This window comes from Helianthus annuus, chromosome 12 (assembly GCF_002127325.2).
Source record: "Helianthus annuus cultivar XRQ/B chromosome 12, HanXRQr2.0-SUNRISE, whole genome shotgun sequence".
Classification (NCBI taxonomy): Eukaryota; Viridiplantae; Streptophyta; class Magnoliopsida; order Asterales; family Asteraceae; genus Helianthus; species Helianthus annuus.
The window spans coordinates 44,431,544-44,455,309 of NC_035444.2; the positions used below are offsets into that span (position 1 = coordinate 44,431,544).

The 23,766-nt window shown below is 35.0% G+C and overlaps 1 protein-coding gene and 1 long non-coding RNA gene across 48 annotated transcripts; one reads left to right on the plus strand and one right to left on the minus strand.

The window, feature by feature from the left end:
• Window positions 1-3,760: 3,760 nt before the first annotated feature.
• On the minus strand, window positions 3,761-9,565 carry LOC110894811. Of its 45 annotated transcripts, none has more exons than XR_004874895.1 (17): window positions 9,282-9,560; window positions 8,899-8,970; window positions 8,709-8,765; window positions 8,592-8,608; window positions 8,474-8,499; window positions 7,742-7,830; window positions 7,314-7,566; window positions 7,085-7,217; window positions 6,911-6,993; window positions 6,716-6,792; window positions 6,475-6,563; window positions 6,313-6,385; window positions 5,995-6,193; window positions 5,786-5,848; window positions 5,364-5,408; window positions 4,443-5,259; window positions 3,761-4,352 (listed from the first exon to the last, which is right to left on the minus strand). It is a non-coding gene; the product is annotated as an uncharacterized LOC110894811 (long non-coding RNA). The 45 variants fall into 45 exon arrangements; XR_004874891.1 differs by having other exon boundaries at window positions 7,742-7,840; XR_004874882.1 differs by having other exon boundaries at window positions 7,742-8,499; window positions 9,282-9,562.
• Window positions 9,566-9,943: 378 nt separating this feature from the next.
• Window positions 9,944-23,661, plus strand: LOC110894810 (phosphatidylinositol-3-phosphatase myotubularin-1). 3 transcript variants are annotated; one of them, XR_004874914.1, is made up of 20 exons: window positions 9,944-10,136; window positions 10,265-10,339; window positions 12,046-12,117; window positions 12,675-12,746; window positions 13,934-14,003; window positions 14,882-14,931; window positions 15,199-15,488; window positions 15,579-15,652; window positions 15,788-15,851; window positions 16,883-16,948; window positions 17,048-17,147; window positions 17,247-17,360; window positions 18,215-18,384; window positions 18,537-18,621; window positions 19,505-19,723; window positions 19,836-19,895; window positions 19,971-20,046; window positions 20,614-20,678; window positions 20,773-21,052; window positions 22,820-23,661. XR_004874914.1 is itself a non-coding variant. In XM_022142036.2 (19 exons), the coding sequence occupies exons 1-19, from the start codon at window positions 10,023-10,025 to the stop codon at window positions 23,336-23,338; spliced, it is 2,559 nt and encodes an 852-aa protein (XP_021997728.1). In that variant the 5' UTR covers window positions 9,945-10,022; the 3' UTR covers window positions 23,339-23,649. The 3 variants fall into 3 exon arrangements, 2 of the variants coding, with proteins under 2 accessions (XP_021997728.1, XP_021997729.1); XM_022142036.2 differs by lacking the exon at window positions 19,971-20,046 and having other exon boundaries at window positions 9,945-10,136; window positions 22,820-23,649; XM_022142037.2 differs by lacking the exon at window positions 19,971-20,046 and having other exon boundaries at window positions 9,945-10,136; window positions 10,268-10,339; window positions 22,820-23,544.
• Window positions 23,662-23,766: the final 105 nt, after the last annotated feature.

Genomic DNA, 23,766 nt, shown 5'->3' on the forward strand with positions numbered 1-23,766 from the left:
TCGATTTTTATTCTCCTATTAGATGAGGAATACTTATCTGTAAGGGGTTGTTTAGTAGCTTCTGGATTGTCATTAAAATGCTACCTTTTAATGGAACCATTAAGAATTTTACCAATGAGAAGGTAGAAGAATGTGACATGTGATGATTTACCATTCAGAGATTACCTCTTAACCATTCAGACTTGATGTTATCTCTTATTCATTCAGAGGTTTTAAATGGTAGCATCTGAATGGTCATTAAGAGGCTACCAAACAGCCCCTACAACGAGACGACTAAACTTATTTGTGAGATGCGTAGAATGTCGATTTTTAGGCTAGTCGTGACTAAATTAGCTTCACAAGCGGTGAGCGATTTATCGAGACAAATATATATGTTATGTTAAATAATTTGGTAGAAAACGTGAAAGATGAAATGAATTTTAAGGAGATGAAATCTAAAGTAATTATGGTTGGGTTGTTCAAGAGAACGAGTCATCAACATATATTTTTGATAACAGTTTCTTATTCAAAACAAAACAATTGAGGATGGATATGATAGTCTTTCTAGTTCGTTAAAAGAATATTTTTAACTACCAATAATAAAAAAATAAGCAAATGTTTTTTAAAGTAAATATTTGTAACACACCTATTACTGGGATTTGCACATATCAAACATTGCAAATCCAATACTTTCTTGAGCGTCGAATGGTGGCCCTAGACCCCTATTAACAAGCTTATTTATGGTGTTATACAAGTACCCCAGGACTTGATAGAGACTTGATAGAGAAGATGAAGTGTGATTGATACATCTCCTTAGTTGTTGTGACAATCCTGGTCTCCATCTCATCTCAGTAGATCCATGCAATACAATATCAACAAATAGCTTACACTTGCAAACACATTATCGTTTAAAATATAGGTAAGAATCTTATCTCCAAATGATTGATCAACTGGTCTTGATCTTAATTTTGTTATATCATGCATGTCCACGACTAAGGAGAAAATTATCCACGATAGAGTGTGAATTTGTGACACTACAATAACCTAACATGAAATTCACGGGTTTATGTTTGGTATAAACGGTTTCCGGTCAGTTTCAGGCCTAACGCACGAACCGTTTAGCTAGATGTGTTGAGTTCATGTCAACCCGTTAGGTTCTCATGTTTACCTATTTAACACATCTATTCTTCAATTTATTTTCTTAATATGCATTTATGCCATTAACGTAATTGTTTTTTTTTTGTTTGTTGCAAAAATCTAAAAAGAAAAACAAAAAACAAATTTAACATAACACTTTATAATTAAATATAACTAGAATCACCCCCCCCCCTCCCCAATTTATGACGGAGACGTAAAATTGTGCCAAATAACGCTAATGTCACATCACCACAAGTGACAACCAACGTTGAAGTTGCGACGTGTTAGTATGAAAATATTATGCCAAAACGTAAAACATAAAAAATAATAACTAAGTTGATTTAGGACCTGCGTGTTGCGACGAACCTCTCAAATGTGAAAACGTTAAACACGCACGCACGTTGTGTCATGTTAACTCGCAAAAAAAATTAGAACAAAACGTAAAACGAAACATAAAAACGTTGAACATACGCACGTTGTGTCGTGTTAACTCACAAAAAAATTAGAAGAAAATGTAAATACGTTGAGCCATACATGAACATTGCGACGTGTTAACTCGCAACATTTAGAATGAAACGTAAAGCGTAACGTAAATACGTTGAACCACACACGAAGGTTGCGGCGTATTAATTCACAAAATTTAGATTGAAATGTAAAACCAAAGGCTGCGAAAGATAAAAAGTTTAAGGGACCAAAATTAAAAGTAAAAAAGTTGTGAGGTTAAATTTCAAAAGATAATAACGTTTTTTTTTTTTTTTTTTTTTTTTTGTTAAAAGTAAAAAAGTTAAATTTGTAAGGTTAAATTGCAAACGACGAGTTTTGGGTAAAAGGTAACAAAAATCAAATTTTTTAAAACATCCTAAGCATAAGATATAAAACTATTATGCATAAAAAGTTACAAATTAACACCACATAGATTGTTTTATATACATTTTTATACTTGTTGTAAACGTACATTTAGAAAATAATATGCAAGACAAGCAAACATTACTAAAAATCGTGTTAAACATATCGTATTCATATCAACCTGCAAATATTTATTTTATATTCAAGTTCATACGTCATACACAATTTTTAGATCAGGTAGCGTTTAGGTTCATCTGAATCCGTAAACACAACCCACATAATTAGTATCCTATTCTATAGGCCATAAACATGCATGTACTATGCATAGAAACACAAGATGGGGGAACAATGTTAGAGCTGTCTGGCACTCCCTCATTGGTCCGAATAAATTACGATTTAACCCCAATATAAATGTACGATTTTGTCTCGGTTCAAAATTACGGCGTTGCCATCGTTGTAGATTTTGACAAATTACGATTTCCCTCTGTCAAAATTACGATTTTGCCCCCGGTTAAAAATTACGGCCTTATCATCATTGTAGATTTTGACAAATTGCGATTTTACCCTTGTCAAAATTACAATTTTGCCCCCGGTTCACAATTATAGCTTCACTTATAGCTTTTGATAAATTATGATTTTACCCAGTCAAACTTATGATTTCCCCCCGTTCAAAATTACAGTCTTATCTTCGTTTTCGTTTTTTTTTCTTGCAAACCTATGATGGTATTTTTTTTAATTGGTCGACTCAATGTAATTTTTCTTCGCTAATGCTTGCTCATTGGTCATGGACAAATTAAAGTTTTGCCACCAGTTTAAAATTACAGTTTTCTCATCGTTTTATTTTTTCTAGCAAAACTATGATAATGTTTTGTTTTAATTGGTGGAGAAATATTTGGCCTAGCGTACTACAACGCGGGCGAAGAATAGTGCCAGACAGTTGTCTGACACTTCCTCATTGGTCAAGCCAAATTATCATTTTGCCCTTTTTTAAATTTACAACTTTGCCATTGGTTTTTTTTCTTCCAAGCCAAATTACGACTTTTGTCTCAGTTCAAATTTACAGTTTTGCCATCGTTTTCGTTTCCTTTTTCTCTGTCAAATTACGATTTTGCCCCCGGTGTAAACTTATAGTCATGCTATCATTTTTTTTTGACAAAACTATGGTAGAGTTTTGTTTTAATTGGTTGACTCGGTGTAATTTTTATTCGTGCCAAACGACTACCTGACACACGCTCATTTGTCCTTAAAAATTACTATTTTGCTCTCAGTTTAAAATTATACTTTTTCCATCATTTTTTTTTAGGAAAAGTATGGTAAAGTTTTGTTTCAATTATTTGACTATATGTAATTTTTTTTTGAGATCGTGTTATGAGTATGTATAAGTAACCGAAACACAAACGTACATGTTATGAAAGAAAAATATTTGGCTTAGCGTCCCGTAACGCGCTCGACAAAAACACATACACGTTAGGTATCCACGACACCCCGTCCAGCATGTTTTGCTCGTGTGTCGCCGCCAGTTTCCCACTCCACCGATAACCAAAATCTTTTTATCTTTTTTTTTTTAACGACCAACAGAATCAATCCCGAGCACTCATGTAAATGTATAATTTGACGTCATATTATACAGAACTCAAATGTCATCAAGAGAACCATTGACTCCATAGAACTAACTTTGTTCTTTTTTTAGAACATTATATACGTAGCAACCATTTATTTTGACCAAAATTGTCAACCCTCTTCATTTTTTAATCTTATAAAAAACGTCAGGCAAAGAATCATAGTGCAACCCAACACGCATGGAAACATTATCCACCATTGACCACTGCTTAACTAATTCACAAATTACATCATTTCTTAACTCATATGCCTATCAAAATGAAATATTCCAACAACCCCCCTTTCTCTGCAAAGTTGTTCATGCACACATTAAGCATGACTTTGCTCATCATAATCATGGTCACCTCCTTCCAAGCCATGGCACTCGAGCCCGTACAAGCGCCTGACCCAGAGTTTTCATTTGAGCCGGAGCCACTTATGTTCAAACCTGATGATGAGATACTCGATTATGGTGATTGGTTTGGACCACCTAACACTGGCGGGACACCCGATAGCGGTCCAATACCTCACGCGGAGGTGGATGATGAAGTTGTTGATATTTACTTTGATGATACTGATCTGATAGATTGATCTTGAAGTAATGTGTTTAAAGTTTACATATATTTCATGCTCGAAATGAATACGCCGTATTTATGTAAAACAAAAGGAATGTATATCCTTGTTCAGTGAATGTTATAATTGAAAATAAAATTGCATCTCACTCTTGTATAACTCCTTGAAATTCTTTTTTTAGCGTGTCGTGCCTCTCGTTTTTCCTCCTTCACTGCAGCCTGCATCAATCAAACAAAACCGAGTTTCTAAACCAATATTCGGTTATCTTGAAAAATAAAGAACGAATTACAATAAAATGTAAACCATACGCTCTTTCTTTTCTTCCTTCGTCGATTCTTGACCATGTTTCTTCGTTGGAAGCTGCAGATTCTTCAGTTTACTCAAATCTTTCACAGCCGCGGTTGCAGAAGTCAAACCGTGAGGCAAAAAGTCAGCATGGAGATTTTCTTTTCGTTTAAGAGTAATTACATGAGTTGGAGTAGTGATCGCCTTGTTGACCGTTTCAGTCAACGCCTTATTTTGCCTTGTTGCTCTCTTCTAAAAACACATTTCTTTTGTCATTTTCATAATGTTCAGCATATTGCATACATCGCGGTTTCAGATAAAAAGTTTATTAAGCGAGTGAACGATTTACATGAAATCAGATCAGGAAACTTCACCAGATCAAATTGTTCATCCAACTGTCAAATTCTCTAACAACATTGTGAACAATGTTATCTTCTGAACAATTCGAATTAACAACTGATTCTTTTGCCAAATGAAACTTATTATCCGGAAGGTTTGCATTCACAACAAAATCCTCTTCCAAGTCTTTAACATCAACCAAAACACGATTCGTACTATCATCTGACAATGCAGCCACTTTGGGATCAATTGCTTTCTGTTCTGAGTCCTTACAGGAACAAATTTTCACTACAACAATATAGATCAAATTCTTGTACCAATCAACATCATCATTTGCCAATGAAGCCTAGCTCAATTGGTGAAATTTGGGGGAGCTAGAGTGGAGATCAAGTGGAGGTTGGGGGTTCGACTCCGGTTGAGCGCGTATTTACCACTTGTGGAGAGATTTACCTCTATGGGCTCCAAAGGACTTGTTGGGCCTTGGCCCAGCCCCTAGTAGGCCTGGTAAATCGTACCGTTAAAAAAAATCAAATGCCTAAAAATCACAAAAAAAGTAAAATATTTTGTTTTGTGCAACAATGTATACCAAAAGATATGAAACTAACCTTTACAACACAAGGCAGCTAATTTCCCTCATAGAACACAAATAACTGTATTAGTCATTAACCAACATCTTGTTAAAAATGCATTCGATGGAATTTGCAGAGTATATATAGGGTTTAAGCCCATTGAGTAAGTTTAATAATTTTTTCGTGTATCATCAAACCCGTTCTGACCCGAACCCATTCCGACCCGAACCCGTGTTGACCCAAACCTGTTTCGACCCGAACCAAAACAAACCTTTTTTAGTTGACCCGTTTTGTCCCGAACCCGTTTGGACCCGAACCCATTTTGACCCATGACACGACTCGACCCGACCCATGAGTTGGCATAGGGACAAAATCAAAAAATCAAAAAATCAAAACATAAACATAAGGACTAAAAATCACAATCCCGCAATTCACAATCATGTCACCATTTTTAATACCTTGAAACTTCTCAACGATGGCATTCCACCAATCCGCATGAGCCAGCCTCCACCTTTGACCAACTGCAACTCATAGATCTCTTGTTTAGAGATTTAAATCCTCGTTTATTTCATTATTTATCAAATAAAAAATAAAAACCGTACAAAAGATGTTAGCACGTCAACCTAACCTATGCCCAGCACATTTTGACCATTACTTAAAAACTGACCCGTTTCATTTTCTTTATGAAGGGGATCAACTTGTTTCTCGGGATCTGAACTTGTCATTCTTCGAGCGTCCACATCATCTGATTGACCGGATGTCACATCATATTTGACCCGGCTGCTGTCTTTACCTTAGGTTGCTCAGTAAGAAGAATCTGTGTGGATCATTTTCATGACTGAACCAAAGAAATTTGTCACAGGTACCTGATGATAAGATAATCGAAAGTCAACTATTAGTTCCTGATTGCATAGTGTGTAATCGATCACAACTTGCAAGTTCCCACTTTATTAGTAGCATTGGATTATATGTACAACTGCCATACCTTCTCTACATGTTCTTGGTATAGATCTGTTCGATAATATGTGGTTGACATCAACAAATTTGGGTTAAATGAGCTGAAAAGTTTGCAAAACAACAACGAAAAAGGAGAAATAGGTATGGGCTGAAGACCGTATAGAACTTTCATAACTTATATCGTTTATACCTGCTTAATGATGCATTGTCATACATATTTAGCCTCTCAAAGAAAGCTAAGGTATAAAACGTGAACCGATCCACAATTGAGACACTAACCTATATCACAACAATTTCAACAACGTCAGTGTGCAAGTTAAATATATAGAAGCTTTGCTGTACCCCAATCCGTTCAGAACTAAATGGGTCGAATATATGCTTTTCAAGTTATTAACTATTTAACAACATCCAGAATATGAGATCATACTCACATCAGAATCAAGTGATGTGAATATGAGTTTTGCCCTTTCATGCTACTTCCAATAGCCAAAACACCGGGTGATTGAAGCTGAAAAAGAAGAAACAATCCACACTGTGATCAATACTCATGACAAATATGAATCGGGCTTGTTACATATATAACCGTGAAGATCAGTTTTAAACGAAGAGGAAACAACGATAGATACATAAGAAAGGTTGTCAACGGTTCGATTTCCCATAACGATACACATGGCTGCCTCTCACCAGCAGTTGACTCATCCCGACCGACCTATAAATATATCAAGATTTAATAAGTAAACCAAACAAACAAACAAATTTAAATCGTATATAAGAAAATAAGTGCTTCAAGATTAAAATACCTTCACAGATCGCCAATGAGAATTAGGAAAAACATACTATTTGCTATGACCATAACATGTAAGTTTCCAAAGTGGTTTCTCCTGCTGAAAATCTTAAGTAATCTGGCGCTTGCAAGTCTCTGGATTTGTGCAACTTTATAACACAAAAAATTAAACACACTCAGTTCTCATGACATAAAAAGGTTTAACCATGCAAAGACGTTGTTACGGGTCAAACCGACTCATTTACCTTGAAAAGATGAGGGTCCGGGATACCAAGGTCGTTTCAAACAAAGAGGAAACAACAATGGATACATATGAATCTTGTTAGCAACTCAAAAATTCACAAAAACATAAATTTTCGAAAATAAATAAATAACCTTCGCGACTTCCCCAATGATATCATATCAAGCAAACTGGCTTATCAGCAAATGAGCTGATTTCTTGTCATAAATAAATAAATAACCTTTCGTAAACGCAGGGAGTTAATATGGAGCATAGGCCTGCATTGATACCACGACAATCCTTATGTTAGCAACTAAAAAATTCATAGAACACAAACTCTGATAGCTACCTGTAACATCTTTAAAACCAAAGAATTTAGAATGATGAAATTATAATCCTAAATTTGAGCCTCTTAAAATCTAACCCTAATTAATTGACAAATAAAGAGAATACCTCTTCGGAAACATTACATAGTTTTTCGTCAGTCATCCCATGTTCGACGAAATTCCTAGCTGCATGTCCAGCCGCACTTCTACTTCCAACTATCAAAAACTTGAAATCGACTCGAAAGAGTTTAGGTAAATCTCAAACAATCAAAATTTGTCATAAAAAATAAGTCTCTCGATTCTCATTAGCAAAAGAGGCTGAATCATAATAACCAAATCACACCAATAAAAAGAATAATGATGCAGATTTTTCGTATGCTTTGTTTCTAGATCCTGACAAGCAAATGAGTCACTCAGATACTAAACAACTCTTCATCTCTTCTGCCATCTCATGGTTACTAAACTGATATGTGTTTCAAGCAATTTCATCAGATACATATTTCATGTATATGTGGATAGGTTGAGTAATGGGTTCAAACATGTAGGTTAACTTTTTTTCATCTTTCCAGAAAAAAATTAATGAATAATTGATGCAATAAATGTGATTAGAGAAACACATTTACAATAACAATCAAAATCTCTCATTTAGCAATTTGAAAGCTTGTATGAAACAAAGATATATTTTAGTAGACTTTAACCCATTTGACCAGTTTTAGATTAAAAATAACCTAAGCGGCCCTAGCCTTGTAAAAACTGGGTCAAATTACAACCTCTACTATTTTAGTTTATAAAAATTAAGACTAATGACCGGTGTCACTATATCTTTAATGAAATGATGGAACACCATCCCGTGACCCACCGCTTTATAATCAGATCCCAGTTCTCCTGAAAAGAGAATACAAACCAGAAAACTTATTTACAATTACATCCCAGTTCTAAATTTTTGATTCTATATGTTTGATTGATACAAAACATACATGTGATGTTCTTCTAACTGCAGGAATAAAATTACCAAAAAGTCAATGCCTCCACATAAAAACTGTTAATTCAAATACCCACAAATCATAACCAGTTAAACAATCATGATGATGGACCTGAGAAGAAGCTCGAGACCACTGATTCCACCTTATCCTTGTTTATCAAGCTCGAAACTGCCAGTGACAAAACAAATATGAAGAAGCCTATCAAATGCCTATACAAAATTAATCACGAAATAATCAGTATATACATTCAATCCAATCTGTAATATGCAAATTTAAAGGAGAAAAGTTGTGAAAAAAATACCTGTTGAAATTGAATGAAAAGATCCAATGATTATGGATGGATGAATGGTGAAAAGAGAGAACATAGGTATACCTGTTGAAATCGAATGAAAAGATCCCACAAACTCAACATTATTTAAAATTAAGAAACCCTAAACACTAATAACTAAAAACAATAGAACAACATTTAGAAACATATTGCGAACAATTGAAAAGAAAGAAAATATATTATTACAAGTCACGATCCCAATCGAATCGTATTAGAATGTACATACAGATATATAATTGATCAAGGAAAGCAACAGTATTATAACGGAATGAATTGTTTCTGATATCTAAATCGACTACGATCAAAAAGAAAAATTGTGATGAGATCAAATGTGCAAAAGAAATAGAGAAAGAGACCTGCGCCGCCTCCAAGAGCTTCACGAACAGAAATCCGATCATAATCTCCCATGGCAAGTAGGCTTTCTGACTAACAGTTGAAAACGAATATATCAAAATCAAATGTCAAGAACTTCGAATCGGATACATAAACTTACCATGAATACAATCTTTAGAGGCAACTTTTGGGTGGCGACGATCGAAGAAGAGTAGATTACGATTGGGATTCAAGATCTGAAGAGTTTTCTAGGGTTTTGCAAAGTAGCGGTGGTGAAACGTATGAGGGAATTAGAATGATTAGGGTTTTTTAGTTTCTTATATACCCGGGTCAATCCATGCGGGTTTGGATACAATAAACGGATCCCGTGTAAAAATTAGACATTTCTCTTATTTTCCCGCCAAAAATCTAGTGTGGTTGCACCACAACGCGACACGTGTCCCAAACCTTATTCATTTATTATATATATATAGATATATAGATATAGATAGATATAGATATAGATATAGATTTCCACAACATTATCATTATCATTATCAATATAATAATTATCAAATTATCAAATTATCAATTATCAAAATAATAATATATCATATCATCGTAAACATATATCATTATAATATAATATAATATAATATAATATAATAAATAAAATGATAATAAATATAATAAATAAAACGAATAATAAAACCATCTGAGAAAACCAAACTCGTACGAAAATCCTTTCTTCTCTCTCCTCAACCAACCACCGGAGTTCTGACGTCATGTCCAGAAACCGTCGCACAACCTCCCTCCGTGACTCGGAAACTCGACTCACTGAGTCCGATAAGATCGAATGCACCGGTAGCTGGGACGCTATTGAGTGGACACAGATCGATGTAATTCCTCTCTTTATTCTACGCTCTAACCCTAGCTTTTTTGTCTTCTTCATTCTTCACCGTATTATAACCGTAAATGTGTTGTTGATTTTGTGTAATTGAGTTCAGTTTTTTTGTGGATTTCACAGCAGCCTGTTGTTTCGAGGCCTGTTCCGCATGGATTATCTGATTTTTTGTATGAAGCTGAGGAGGTTATCGCGGAGGTAATAGTTTTGAGTCTGAGTTGACCTAATTTGTATGTTTATGTTTTCGGTTTTGTGTTATATGATGTGTGGTTTAGTTGTTAGGTTTCTGTAGAAAAGGTTGTGATTAATATCTGTTTTTAAGTTGAATAGCAGTGTATTTGATGTGTGCACAAAACTGTGTGTTGTTATGGATATGGAGATTAAGTGGCTTGCATATGGTTGTTTATCTCTGTGTTTGGAGATACAATATTAGAACTGTAGAACTGTAGAACTGTAGAGATACAATATCGAATTTTTCGTATTGTTCGTCTTGCTATAGATGAGCAGAAGTTTATTTGTTTTTATGGTGTGTTGAGCGACCTTAGTTTGATTATTTTTCTTAGGCCTCAAGGAGGTTCGGAAAGCCGGTATATGTGATGCATGGTAGAATCTGAATGAGTATTATTATCATTCCTCATTATTGTGTGACGTTCTTAAAGAGTTAAAGGTCATCGATGCTTTTCTAAGACTGTAACAAATAGAGAAATTGGATAGAGCAGCCTGCCTGAAATTATTCAGAGGGCTCTACCCTTTTTCTTAATATTGGCTCTTTATCTTGAACAACTTTTAAAAGTTTTGTGATGTGCAATATGCTCGGCCTGCTGATATCCAGTAATTTATGATGACTATAAATTTGTTTAACAAGTCTTTTATCAAACACCATCTTTGAAGTTAAATTTCTTATTAGTTCTGCTGTCATGATGAAAGTCTGATCCAGAATATGTTGCATTATTATGATATTATCTCTGTTCAGTGGAAGCCATAAGGAGTGCATATGTATCACAAAATTGGGATGCTAGTCGTCACTAGCGACATTCATTCTGGTGCCTTGGTCGAAAACTGCTAGTACAGTAGTACCTTTAACAGTTATAATCATAGTTATCGATAGCGCAGATAGCGTTCGCTATCGCGCGCTTCGTAGCGAAGCGCCAATGTCTCGCAATCCGTTACGTAGCGACTGAATAGCGTGATTATAGCCGATTCTGACAACGAATTCTGGCTGGAAACCTGCAATTTCTGCCGGAAACTTGCTGGAAAATAGGAGAAAGAAAAGCGGCTGTGTTTTCTTGCGTTTTAGTCTTTTGAGGCTTAAATAACTTTATGGATTTTAACATTTAACCCCTCTATCTTTCATTAGTTTACATTTAGTCCCTAAAACTTGTAAAAAATTACATAAAAGTGTAAAATTAGTTTGTGTATTTTTAACATTTAACCCCCCTATTTTCACCAGCTTACAGTTGGTCCTTAAACTTCTAAATTTATATGTAAAAAGGTATAAAACTAACATTATATATAAATTTTTTTTTGTAGATAGCTATTTTTATTTCTTAAATTTTTAACTACCTTATCGCCAAATACGAAATAGCGGGCGCTATTTCACTGCTATCGGCCTATCACTTCGTAGCATGGTACCTTGTCGCTATTTGCTATCGATAACTTTGGTTATAATCAAAGTCGGCTGCAATCATGTGTACACATTGATGGGAAACTCTGAAAATATACGAAAGGCTGGAATGTTATAATTTTTTGTTGTTTGAACTTTGAGTTTGGACTTAGTGTACTTGTTTTCAGTATCTCATATTCTCCTCGTATCTTCGTATGATTATCTATTTATCTCATATAGGCTTGCTCTTGAAATTTTATTATATTTTGTTGTAGTAATGCTTTTTTTACTTTGCTTTTAGGGGTATGGCGTTCTTGTTAACACTGATGAAGCAGGTACCTTGTTCGTGACCAATTTTCGTCTTCTTTTTTTGGTAAGTTGTTCATTTGTGGAAGCTTTTTATATCTACCTTCCACATGGCAGTAGTGTAACTATGCAAACGTAGAATGCAAGAATGTCTGATTAAAATTATTGCTCCAAGGACTTAGTATTATTAGAATTGGTTGTCAACTTGTCACGAAACAGTTTATGATTTTCTTTTTTTATTGGCCTAAAATCCAATGAGGCAGTCTGAATCTATGCATGCAATGGTCAAGAGAAACTTACATCTTGCTAATAAGGCACGCAGAAAGAATACTTATCGACTACCATTGACCTAAACACTCACATCTTATTAATTAATAACTTCATATTATACTATTTAAATTTGATATCTAGTTGATAATTAAATTTAGGTTGTTCACTAAACATTGTTTCATCGTGCCAATCACATGCATACATCATCTGCTTATGTTGATTTGCATGTTTCCTATACTGCTTCTTATAGAATTATGAAACAGTATATGCTGTTTGGTCATATGTACTGTGTGCTTTAGCGGTATTTGAAAATACCCGTATATCTGATATCTTCATCTTTGTATGTTCTTACAGAGTGAAGGATCGAGAGACATCATTGCACTAGGAACTATACCATTGGCCACCATTGAAAAGTTTAGCAAAATTGTAAGTTATGCATTATCTTCATATGGATTTGGAATGGCATTACTACTATATGCTTCTGTACCAGTTATTCTTCCAACAATTCATTACTAGTATGTCATTGAGTTATCCTTTAGGCTTTTAGGTATGTTGAAAATGTCATACTTCCGGTTATTAAAATTACGACTTACAACTACATGCTGATATTTATCAGATAACTCATTGTCTCATTTTCATATTTTGATGATCTGAAGTTTCAAAATTTATAAAATAAAATCACACACAGGTCTCCGGAGAAAGTAAATATCATGAATTCTGTTTATATGCTAACTCTTAGACAAGCACATAATTGGATTTTAGAATCTGATCATAATTTGGAAACCAACTAAGGATTTTGGATAGCTTTTTTCGATTTAGTAACAATCACATTTCTTCACCATTGAAGGAAAACATGCGACCTACAAAGATCTTGTTTACTGATATGTTTCAGCAATGAGAGATTTTGGGAATCTTAATGTTGATACCTGTGTTTAAAAAAGCGCGCTTAAAGCGAGCTTTAAGCGTGAAGCGCTGGAAACATCGCTTTTTTTTGGTCTGAAGCATTACATTACGTGAAGTGCTGTGAAGCGAGCTTTAAGCACGAAGCGATGATGGTTTGAAACGACGCTTCAGCCCAATCAGGTCACATTTGGGCCATTTTTTAAGCCCAACAGTCTTTAAATAGGGTTAAATGAGGCCTTTTTTTTTACCCTAAGTGTGTTTCGACTTTAATTTATGTTTTAACTATGTTTTTTATGTGTTAAGTGTGTTTTTTAATCATGTTTTTGTGTTTGTTATTGATTAACAAGTAGAATATATATTTTTTTTTAATTTTGAGCGCTTCGTATACGTGAAGCTCTCGCTTCGCGCTTGAAGCTTCGCTTAAAGGTTTTGGAACCAAAACGCTTCTGAGCGCTTCGCGCTTTTTTAAACCAAGGTTGATACACTCAATACACATTTTATGTGCATATACACGTGTGTGAGTGTGCATATGCACATGCATATATATATATATATATTTTTTTTGGGGGGGGGGGGGGGTTGTAGGCATCACTAGAATTTTATTAGGCGATAACAGTTATGCAAAGGCATCACTTTAATGAATAGGTGGACACATCACACATGGTACTTATATATACTGATGTTAATTTCATTCTATAATGAGGATACAGGTGATAAAGCAGCTGTCAGGACCTAGGCAATATGATAAGACTCCTACACGAAGGCTTCTTCAGGTCATCGGTATGTTGGAATGCTTTTGTTCTTGTAAGGTGATATATGGTCAATATGCTTAGTGTCTGAAATCTGAATTCACCCGATAATTACTTCCATGTTGAGTTTTTTCTAGGAACTTACCAGTTTGCATGCTTATCTTGATGAATATAATCTGTTAAAAAGGTATTTGGTGTTGTAAAGCTAATCAAGATAAGATGAAAATTTAGGTTGATAGAGTGAATTAATTAATAAACTGAAGCTAGCATAACATACAGTCGAATCGTAGGGAACCATGTGCAGATTGTTTATCATTCCCGTGCATAGGGTTTTTGTTAGGAGTGCTAAACGGGTCGGAGTGCTGAACGGGTCGTGTTCGCAGGTTGGCGGGTTCAACCCGACCGACGATCCCGAACACGACTTGAACCCGAAAATCGTGTCATACATATGAACCCAAACACGACTCGTTCAACCCGAATTTTTTTATTTTTTTTCGCAAATCGGTATATTAAAATCAAAATTTACTAAATAAAACACAAATGTATATAATACAATTATTTTAATTATAAAATCTTATGTCACTTTCTCTTTAAAAGTTATTATTATGGCATAAATACACACCCAATTTAATTTATATCATAAAATATTGTAAAAAAATAATATAAATGTTTAAACGGGTCAACCTGCCAACCTGACCGGGTTGACCCGAACCTGAGTCCCGATCCCTTTAGCTTGGCGGGTTCAACCTAAAAGTGACCGAACCTTGTAGACTAAACCCAAACCCGCAAATTTCGTGTTAGGTTCGTGTCGTGTCAGAAATTCACACCCCTAGTTTTTTTTTTTTTTTCCAATTTGTGCGAATGCATGTAAACTAAGAAAGCTAGATGGCTATGCTTGTTTTTTTGCAGGAAAAGATATGAGGATTATTGTATTTGCTTTTCGTCCTCGAAGTAAACAGGTAAAATATGAAGAATGTGTTACTACATACTTGTGCTTTTTATAGAAGATCAACTCGAAATGCAGTTAAATTTGGACCCAGTATTTCAACTTTTATGATAAAATTATCAATTTTAATGGTTCAAAGTAATGCATGGTAGGCGCTGCTTTAATTTTATGATAATATTATCAATTTCAGCTGTTCAGCAATTAAGCATATGCATATCATATTTTCGGAATCAATCACTCGACAACACTTTAGATTATTGTGTTTGTGTGATATTTGCAGAGACGTGCTGTCTTTGAAGCATTACTAAGGTGTGCAAGGCCCACAAGGCTCTGGGATCTGTATGCCTTTTCATCTGGACCGTCAAGATTCAGCAATGCTAGCCCTAGAGTGCGATTAGTGAATGAATACTTACGTCTTCTCGGTATGAAATCACACATTTCATCAGCAAAGATGATCGAAGATGGTTCCTTCACGTTGTCTAATGACTGGTGGAGGATTAGTGATGTGAATGCAACTTATGACATGTCTGCAACTTACCCGTTTTCTTTGTTACTACCAAAATCCATCAGGTGAGACATGTTATAGTTATAGTTATACTTAGTTTTTCACTCTTTATTTCAACTTGGCATATAATGTTGTATTTGTTTGTTGATTTTCAGAGACGAGGATGTGCTACAAGCTTGTAAATTTCGCGCACGATGTAGATTACCTGCAATATCATGGTGTGATGCACGTAAGTGCTGGATTTCAATAGCCACTACATTAATATGGAAACCTTTTTTACACTCAATTTAACTTTCCTCTTTGTCATTTATTTTGGCATATGATTTTAAGTTTTAACACGAGCAATTACTTCAATAATATGTAGGCACTGGGGCTGTTCTTGCACGATCATCCCAGCCATTAGTCGGTCTAATGATGAATATGAGAAGGTAAGGATATAAGTTTACTGTTTACCACATTCGTAGTTGTTGATAGCGAAGATAGCGTTCGCTATCACGCGCTTCATAGCGTATTCCACATATTTCACAATCTGTTAATTAGCGACTCCATAGCATGATTATAGCGGGATTCCGATGACGAATTCCGGCTCCGGTGCTGCAATTTCTGCCGGAAACCAAGAAGAAGAGCAGTGATTGTTTCTTGCGTTTTAGCCTTTTTAGGGTTAAATAACATCTATATATTTTAACATCTAACCCCTCTATCTTTCACTAGCTTACATTTAGTCCCTGAAACTTGTTAAAATTTACATAAAAAGTGTAAAATTAGTTTGTGTATTTTAACGATTAATCCCTCTATTTTCACAAGTTTACATTTGGTCCTTAAACTTACAAATGTATACATAAAAAGTATAAAATTAACATTATATATAAATATAAATAGCTGTTTTTTTTATTTCTTAAATTTTAACTACCTTATGGCTAAACACAAAATAGCGGGCGCTGTTTCGCCGCTATCACTACGTAGCATATAGGTACCTTGTCGCTATTCGCTATTTTGATAACTATGACAATACTAGATGTTGCCATAGCCGCGCGTTGCGGCGGCAACGTCTTAGTTGTTTATAGCTGGCGGCACGTTATGTGATACGTTAATCATATGAAAACACGTGTTTTAACGTATCCGATCTAAGAACGTACTAACTTACTAAGTCGGCAAAACCAAAAACCATTTTGTATATGTCATGTGTGTCACGAAAAGGCAGACCCAAGAAAAACTCCAACAAAAAGCCCCATATTTAATCATGCTTTCTTGGTCAACAGTAAGCCCATAAAAGAAGATCACCTTTGACTTGTTTTGTTTCTTTTCCATATTGACATCACAATCACAACACCAATATTGACGTCTTGCTTTTTTTGGAATTTGTGCCACCGACCTTTGATTTTAAGATATAGTAAATTGCCCTGAATGCCTCGAGCAGTAAGATTTGCGAAAAATCCTCTTATTAGCCTTTTCAATGCAGCAACGCTGATGAGAATCTTGTTGGTGCTCTCTGTACTCAACTACCTGATGGAAAGAGAGGACGAAGGTAAAACCTTTTTACTCTTTTATCCAATTTTCTGCATCTTTTTGTTTCTTATGGAAATCCTGTTTAATAAAATATTAAAATGAGTATTCTTTTATTTAGGAAGTTATATATAGCTGATGCTAGACCCCGGAAAAATGCGTTGGCAAACGGGGCCATGGGAGGTGGTTCAGAGTCTTCATCAAACTATTTCCAGTCTGAGGTCTGTCAAAGGTTTGAGCTAAATAATACGGTGCTTTGTCATGCCAGCCTGTCACTTTTAAATTGTGAACTGGATTCTTTCTATGTGTTTGATTTGTAGATTGTATTCTTTGGGATAGATAATATCCACGCCATGAGGGAGAGTCTTGTTCGTCTCAGAGACTACTTGGATACACATGGAACTAAATCATCAGATGGAATGTCTTCATTCTTGGTATGAAGTATGAACTATGAAGTCGACTAGAAACTTTTACCCTAAGATTCTTTCCATATGGAGATATATTATTATTACTAGAAGTGACCCGCCGCGTTTCACGGTGGGGACACACCGATTTGAGTGAAATTTAAATGGAAATGTAGACGAAAAAGTAAAAATAACACTAATAAAAAAACTAAAACTAAAATATTACAAAAATAAAAAAAACAAAACAAAAAAATGTTTTAGTCTCCCGCCAACCCCAATCAGTTCTAGGAGGTTTGGTTTATTTTTTGCCAAACCCAGTTTCTTGCCCGTACCGATTTGGTCAAAACCGGCTCTAATCCTTCTTTAAAAAACCCATACCACTGGTTTGAGGAAAAAAAAGCAAGGTTATATCTAGCATGTAGGCTTGCTTAGTTAATGTAATGGACACTTTGGACCATTTTTTTTGTCTATTTTATCGTCACAGAAGTTAAAATATAAGTTTTTTAATGCATCACTTCAACATCTATATAGTCTCAACAATTAAATAAAATATTCTATTTTACATTAAAAAGTTGCTAACAAAATAGGACAAATCTACTCTAAAAAAATTTATTTAATTTTGTTTTGTACTAATTATATATGTATTTCACCCTAGAGGTTATATGGTTTTATGAGTGCAATGACTATTTTTGAAATAATGCATTTAGTGTATTTAATTAGAAGTTTATTAAATAATGTATTAATGTGTCCTAAGTTTTGAGGTAAATTACAATGATGCCCTCCTCAAATGAAGTTAAATTACCTTGTTGCCCATCTAATATACATTATATAGTAGTATAGAAGTATAGATATAAATTATTATATGATCATTTTGTTCACAACAGAGACATGGTGGATGGACATGGGGTGGAGGTAATCTCAGCAGTATGTCTGCTTCTGTATCAACCCTTGGTGACAGTGGTTGGTTAAACCACATCCAGAATGTACTCGCTGGGTCAGCTTGGATTGCTGCTCGTGTGGCAATTGAGTCAGCATCTGTGCTCGTTCATTGCAGGTACACACACATCAGTATCCGTGGCGTTTTAGATTTGTGATGTTTAACCTGTTTTCTTATTTTTTTTACTGTATTGCTGTTGTGGTGTTTTTTACTTGCTAAAAAACTGAAACGAATTATATTCTTCATCAACATGCAATTGTATTGAACAGTGATGGATGGGACAGAACAACCCAACTAGTCGCCCTTGCAAGCCTGTTACTTGACCCGTATTACCGCACCATCAAGGGATTTCAGGTATGTTTTTATATGAGATATAGGAAACACATAAACACATACATATATAGGAGAAAGTTTAAATGAGAACGCTAAATATTGTGAGAACCGTGAGAACGAATGAAAAAACCGCGAGAACTTGGTCAAAAACAATTCAAATTCAAAATTTTTTACACTTATCATTATTATTCGAATACAATGTTAGAAATTTAATTTACACGTTTAAATTTACGTGAATTCGTAAATAAAGAAAATTTACACGTGTAAGTTTGCCATTTACACATGTGTAAATTTGTTATATTTACACATGTATAAAAAATCTAATAAGAGTGATTTGAGAGGAGAAATGAATTATTTGATGTTGTAAATTCTTTTTTTGATGTTGTACTTCAATTACCATGAGGTTTGGTCCAAATTGCCATTTTAGTCCAAATAGTTTTTTTTTCTCCTCTGGGTCCCTGACTTCTCCATTTTCTTGCCATTTTGATCACATTGCCTAACTCAGTCTAAAAATCTTGTTATAACCATGGATATTTTTGGCATAACTATTGTGTAGTGATAACCAGGGGTAGTTTACAACATAATTTATAAACCTCATAATAATTTAATGCCAAAAATACCCCTGATTATAACCTGGTTTTTAGACTAAAATGGACAATGTGATCAAAATGGCATGAAAAAGGAAAAGTCAGGGACCCAGATGAGAACAAAAAAACTATTTGGACTAAAATGGCAATTTGGACAAAAACTCAGGGACTAAAATGGCAATTTACTCTTAAAAATATGGTTTTGATTGGTTTTTTCATTCGTTCTCACGGTTCTCGCAATTTTTAGCGTTCTCAAGATAACCCTCCCCTATATATATAGAGTAAAAATGGCATATTTAATTCCTATCTTTATGCAGGCTCTTGTCGAAAAAGATTGGCTTGCATTTGGGCATCCTTTTGCAGACCGAGCTGGAATGCCAAGCTTATCTGGGAGTGATGTAGAATTACCGAGGCAATCCTCAAGCTCAAATTTCCCATCGTCACCTATGCGCCAAACACCTGGGTCATTCCCATCTCAACCTCTAATGGCCTCTCAGACACACACTTCAAACAATTATTCTCCAATATTTCTTCAGGTGGGCCTTTCCAACCTTTCTATCAGGTTTCATAGAAACCTTAAAAACGTGTTCCATGATTATCTTATACCAGTTACCACTTCGTTTGATGACTTGATGTTTTGTTCGACAGTGGGTTGATTGTGTTTCTCAGTTATTGCGCATGTACCCTTTCGCATTTGAGTTCTCTTCGGTATGTATATTCATTCATTCATAGACCGACTGTATATACTGACGGACTTCTAAACTGTTTTTGTCTAACGCATAGTTATCAAAAGCGACCGATTTTGGCGCCTAGGCGAGATACTCAGTCGATGCGCATTTAATGCGCTTCTCTTTCCTAGGTATTTAAAGCGCAGGTCCATGTAATAATAATTAATCCCCTTGTTAATTAACCCATGCGCATTTAATAATAATCAACATCTGATGGTTTTGATGATCGATGAAGAAGCTTTATAAGTTTTACTATTAATTACCTTTGCCTTCCAAAAAAAAACTTTTTGAACTTTTTTGTTAGTTAATATTAAATAATCCTTTTTTAATTTGCTCTCACTCATCTAATAATAATTAACACATCTGATGGTTTTGTTAACTAATGAAGAACTTCTGTATTAAAATATTTTGGTATTTGACATTATTTTGGTACTTTATTTCGAAAATTATGTTATCCAAATTATGAAAACGGTATTATCTTTCAAGTTTTGGTATTGGAATATATTAGTATTTTGAAGGAAGTATTATTTTTTAACGCATAATATATATCTTTTTTTATTGTTATTTAAATGCGCTTTTTTTCTCGGGCCCGCGCTTTTTTTGCGCTTCTCGCCTAGGCCCTAGGCGAAGCCTATGCGCCTTTGATAACCATGGTCTAACGGTGTTCATTATTGACTTCGACGGTTACGATCTTGCAGGCTTATCTGGTTGATTTTCTAGATTGCACGCTTTCTTGTCGTTTTGGGAACTTCTTGTGCAATAGGTAGGATAACATTTAACATTTGAGTTTATATGCTAGATGTTTCAAGTTTCAACCCAATTTTTACTAATGGGTCGTTTGGGTTATTAAATTTCAGTGAGAAGGAAAGAGAACAATATGGTGTCTCTGATGCATGTGGATGCTTGTGGATGTATTTAGACGATAAGCGTGCATCAGGTGGCAGTTCTCACGTGCACTACAATCTCTTCTACGATCCATCTAAACACGAGGGCCCGTTATTGCCACCAGCTGCAGCTTTAGCCCCGACATTGTGGCCCCAGTTTCATTTGAGGTGGTCATGTCCTTCAGAAGCTCAAGCTGGAGAGGTTGAAGCTCAATGTAGGAATATGATGGACAAAATCTCTGAACTTCAAAAGGTAATTTACATGTATATCCCTTTTAGTTCTGTTAATAAATCTCTGATTTTGAATGTTCTCTGCTGTTGGCGGTTATTTCATTTGGAGTTGAATGCCAAAATTGTCCCTGATGTTTGGGCATTTTTGCCAATTCCATCCAAAATTGAAACTTTTTTGTAACTGGCCCCCCAATGTTTTATTTTTGTTGCCATTTTCATCCAAATCACTAATTCAGTTAAAATGTACCGTTAACTCTCATGGACGATTTTAGCAATTCCCAGATCTCAGGGACGATTTTGGCAATTTACCCTATCTATTCTTTCGTATTTTTATTTTTATTTTTTTATCTTTTAATAAAAACAAAAAGTTCAATTATAAATATAATATATATACATATACCACACATGGGTTAGGATCGTGTGAGAAGCATTAGGCTAATTGAGAAACTTGAGAAACATACTGGACCACACATTTTCCCTAAGCTTTTCGTAATATACACATATGTATAGTTTAAAATTGACTATATACATGTGTATAATTCAAGATTTGACAATATACATATATGTATATACTATATAGTCAATTTTAAACTATACAACAACAACAACCATACCCAGTAAAATCCAACAAATAGCAAAGCTACTTATAGGGTCTGGGGAGGGTGGGATGTAGACAAACCTTGCCTCTATCCCTAGGGATAGAGAGGCTGCTTCCAGAGAGACCCTCGGCTCCAAAACGAACATCATACAAACACACCAAGTCAAAGAATATAGAAACAAGCAATCTCACATACCAAGAAAGTGATCAGAACGACACAATATAATGTCAATCATGTATAATAGTATACAACATCATTTGGGCATAAACACAAGAAGGCAATCACCGGAAAATTCACTCAAAATAAGAAAAACATACGTCCCTAATATACACCTAAGGCCTTACTACACTATCCTCTAAAAGTCCTTAACCTTAATCCTTAACCTCAATTTTAAACTATATATGTGTATATTACGAAAAGCTTAGGGAAATGCATGATCCAGCATGCTTTTCAAGTTTCTCAAATAGGGTGGACTTCTCTTAGGATCTCTACTATACATTTATATGTACATACACTTAATTTTTTCTTTTTAATTTTTTTATCATTAAATAAAAAATAATAATAAATTAATGATGTGTGGTACGACGGGAGAGACGGGGTGGTACTGATGTTTGGTACGACGGGTCGACGATGGGAGATGAGGTACGAGTACCGAGATAGACGGGGTGCTTGTGGCGGTGGTGGCGGTGGTGGTGATGGGGATAGTGGAGGTGGATAAGAGAGAAGGATAGAAGAGAGAGTGTGTATGGTGTGTGTATAATTATAAATGCGTGTGTCTATGTATATATATTATAGTTAATTTATTATTTTTTTTATTTTAAGGTAAAAAAGAAAATTAGAAAGAAATAAGTGCGTATATATAAATGTGTGTATATGTATATATATTATATTTATAATTATTTTTATTTAATTATAAAAAAACAAAAGAATAAATGGGTAAATTGCTAAAATCGTCCTTGAGGTTTGGGATGCCAAATCGTCCATGAGTTTTAATTTTGGATGGAAGTGGCAAAAATGCCCAAACCTCGGGGACGATTTTGGCATTTAAGTCTTTCATTTGATATCTATTCACTTTGGTTGGATGTGGACGTGCACCATGTGGGTTTTGAATTCTGAGATTCTGCTTTAAACCGGAGGATCCTTTAAAACTGTAATATAAATATATATCCTACTGTAAATAATAATAACAGGCAAAGGACGCTGCGGAGAGGAAAGCCCGAGAAACAATTGCGACAATGGAAGCTGTGAAAGCCGAGATACGAAGCGAGAAACAGGTCAGCAGCTCGGCTATGAACTTAGCAAGAAAAATCAGCAGGGAAAACAATATCATAAAAAGAGCAATACAATCTCTGGGGTGTAGAATTCATGTATCGGGAAATGATGACTGTACAATCAACATTGAAAGCAATCTACCTGATAGAATAACATCAACCTGCGAGACTGGAGGTAGTCTAGACTTGTACGATGAAAAAATGGACGTGCCCATATCTGTTACCTTAACCCACGATAACGGTGATAATGATGATGTTCCTGGAAACCCGATCCTAAGGGTCTGTGAAAACTTGTGCCCACAACGGACCGTAGATGGAGGGTGCAAGTGGCCCGATGCTGGCTGTGCTCAACTGGAGAGCCAGTTTGTAGGTTTGAGAGCTAACTATGATGCTTTTGATCGGTTATCTATTTATGACAGCTACTTCCAGCCCGAATGACAAAACAGGTTTTTCGAGTAGACACCCGGGACATTGTACAATTTGAGGTTTGAAGCGCATACGTATAATTTACAAGGGGAAATTAGGAATGTATAGTTGAAGTGGTTATTACTATGTACAGATTCTTGGTAGATTATGAAACTCTTTAAGTTGTAAAATTAGGCAGAATCTCATCCAAATCAACAATTAAGGTGTTATTACTAGTGAAAGCACAGGACTAGATATTAGAATTTATGTATTCCAAGGACTTATACAGGCTAAAGACGGGCTATATGTATTTCGTGAAAATACTATTTAATTTAGTTCCAACATCTTATGTGACATGAGTTGTGTAGTTGGGTCGATTCGGGTTTAGGTTAAAGCGTGTAATAATTTAGTCTTGCGAGGATGGGTTAAGAGCCCAACAGTATGTAAAAAAAGAGCCAAGT

Excerpts from the sequence above, each read along its gene's own strand:
- LOC110894810 (XM_022142036.2), top strand. The coding sequence starts at position 10,023 with ATGTCCAGAAACCGTCGCACAACCTCCCTCCGTGACTCGGAAACTCGA. Across the intron at positions 14,932-15,198 it reads TTCGTCCTCGAAGTAAACAG|AGACGTGCTGTCTTTGAAGC; the intron begins GTAAAATATGAA and ends TGATATTTGCAG. Across the intron at positions 20,679-20,772 it reads GGGAACTTCTTGTGCAATAG|TGAGAAGGAAAGAGAACAAT; the intron begins GTAGGATAACAT and ends ATTAAATTTCAG.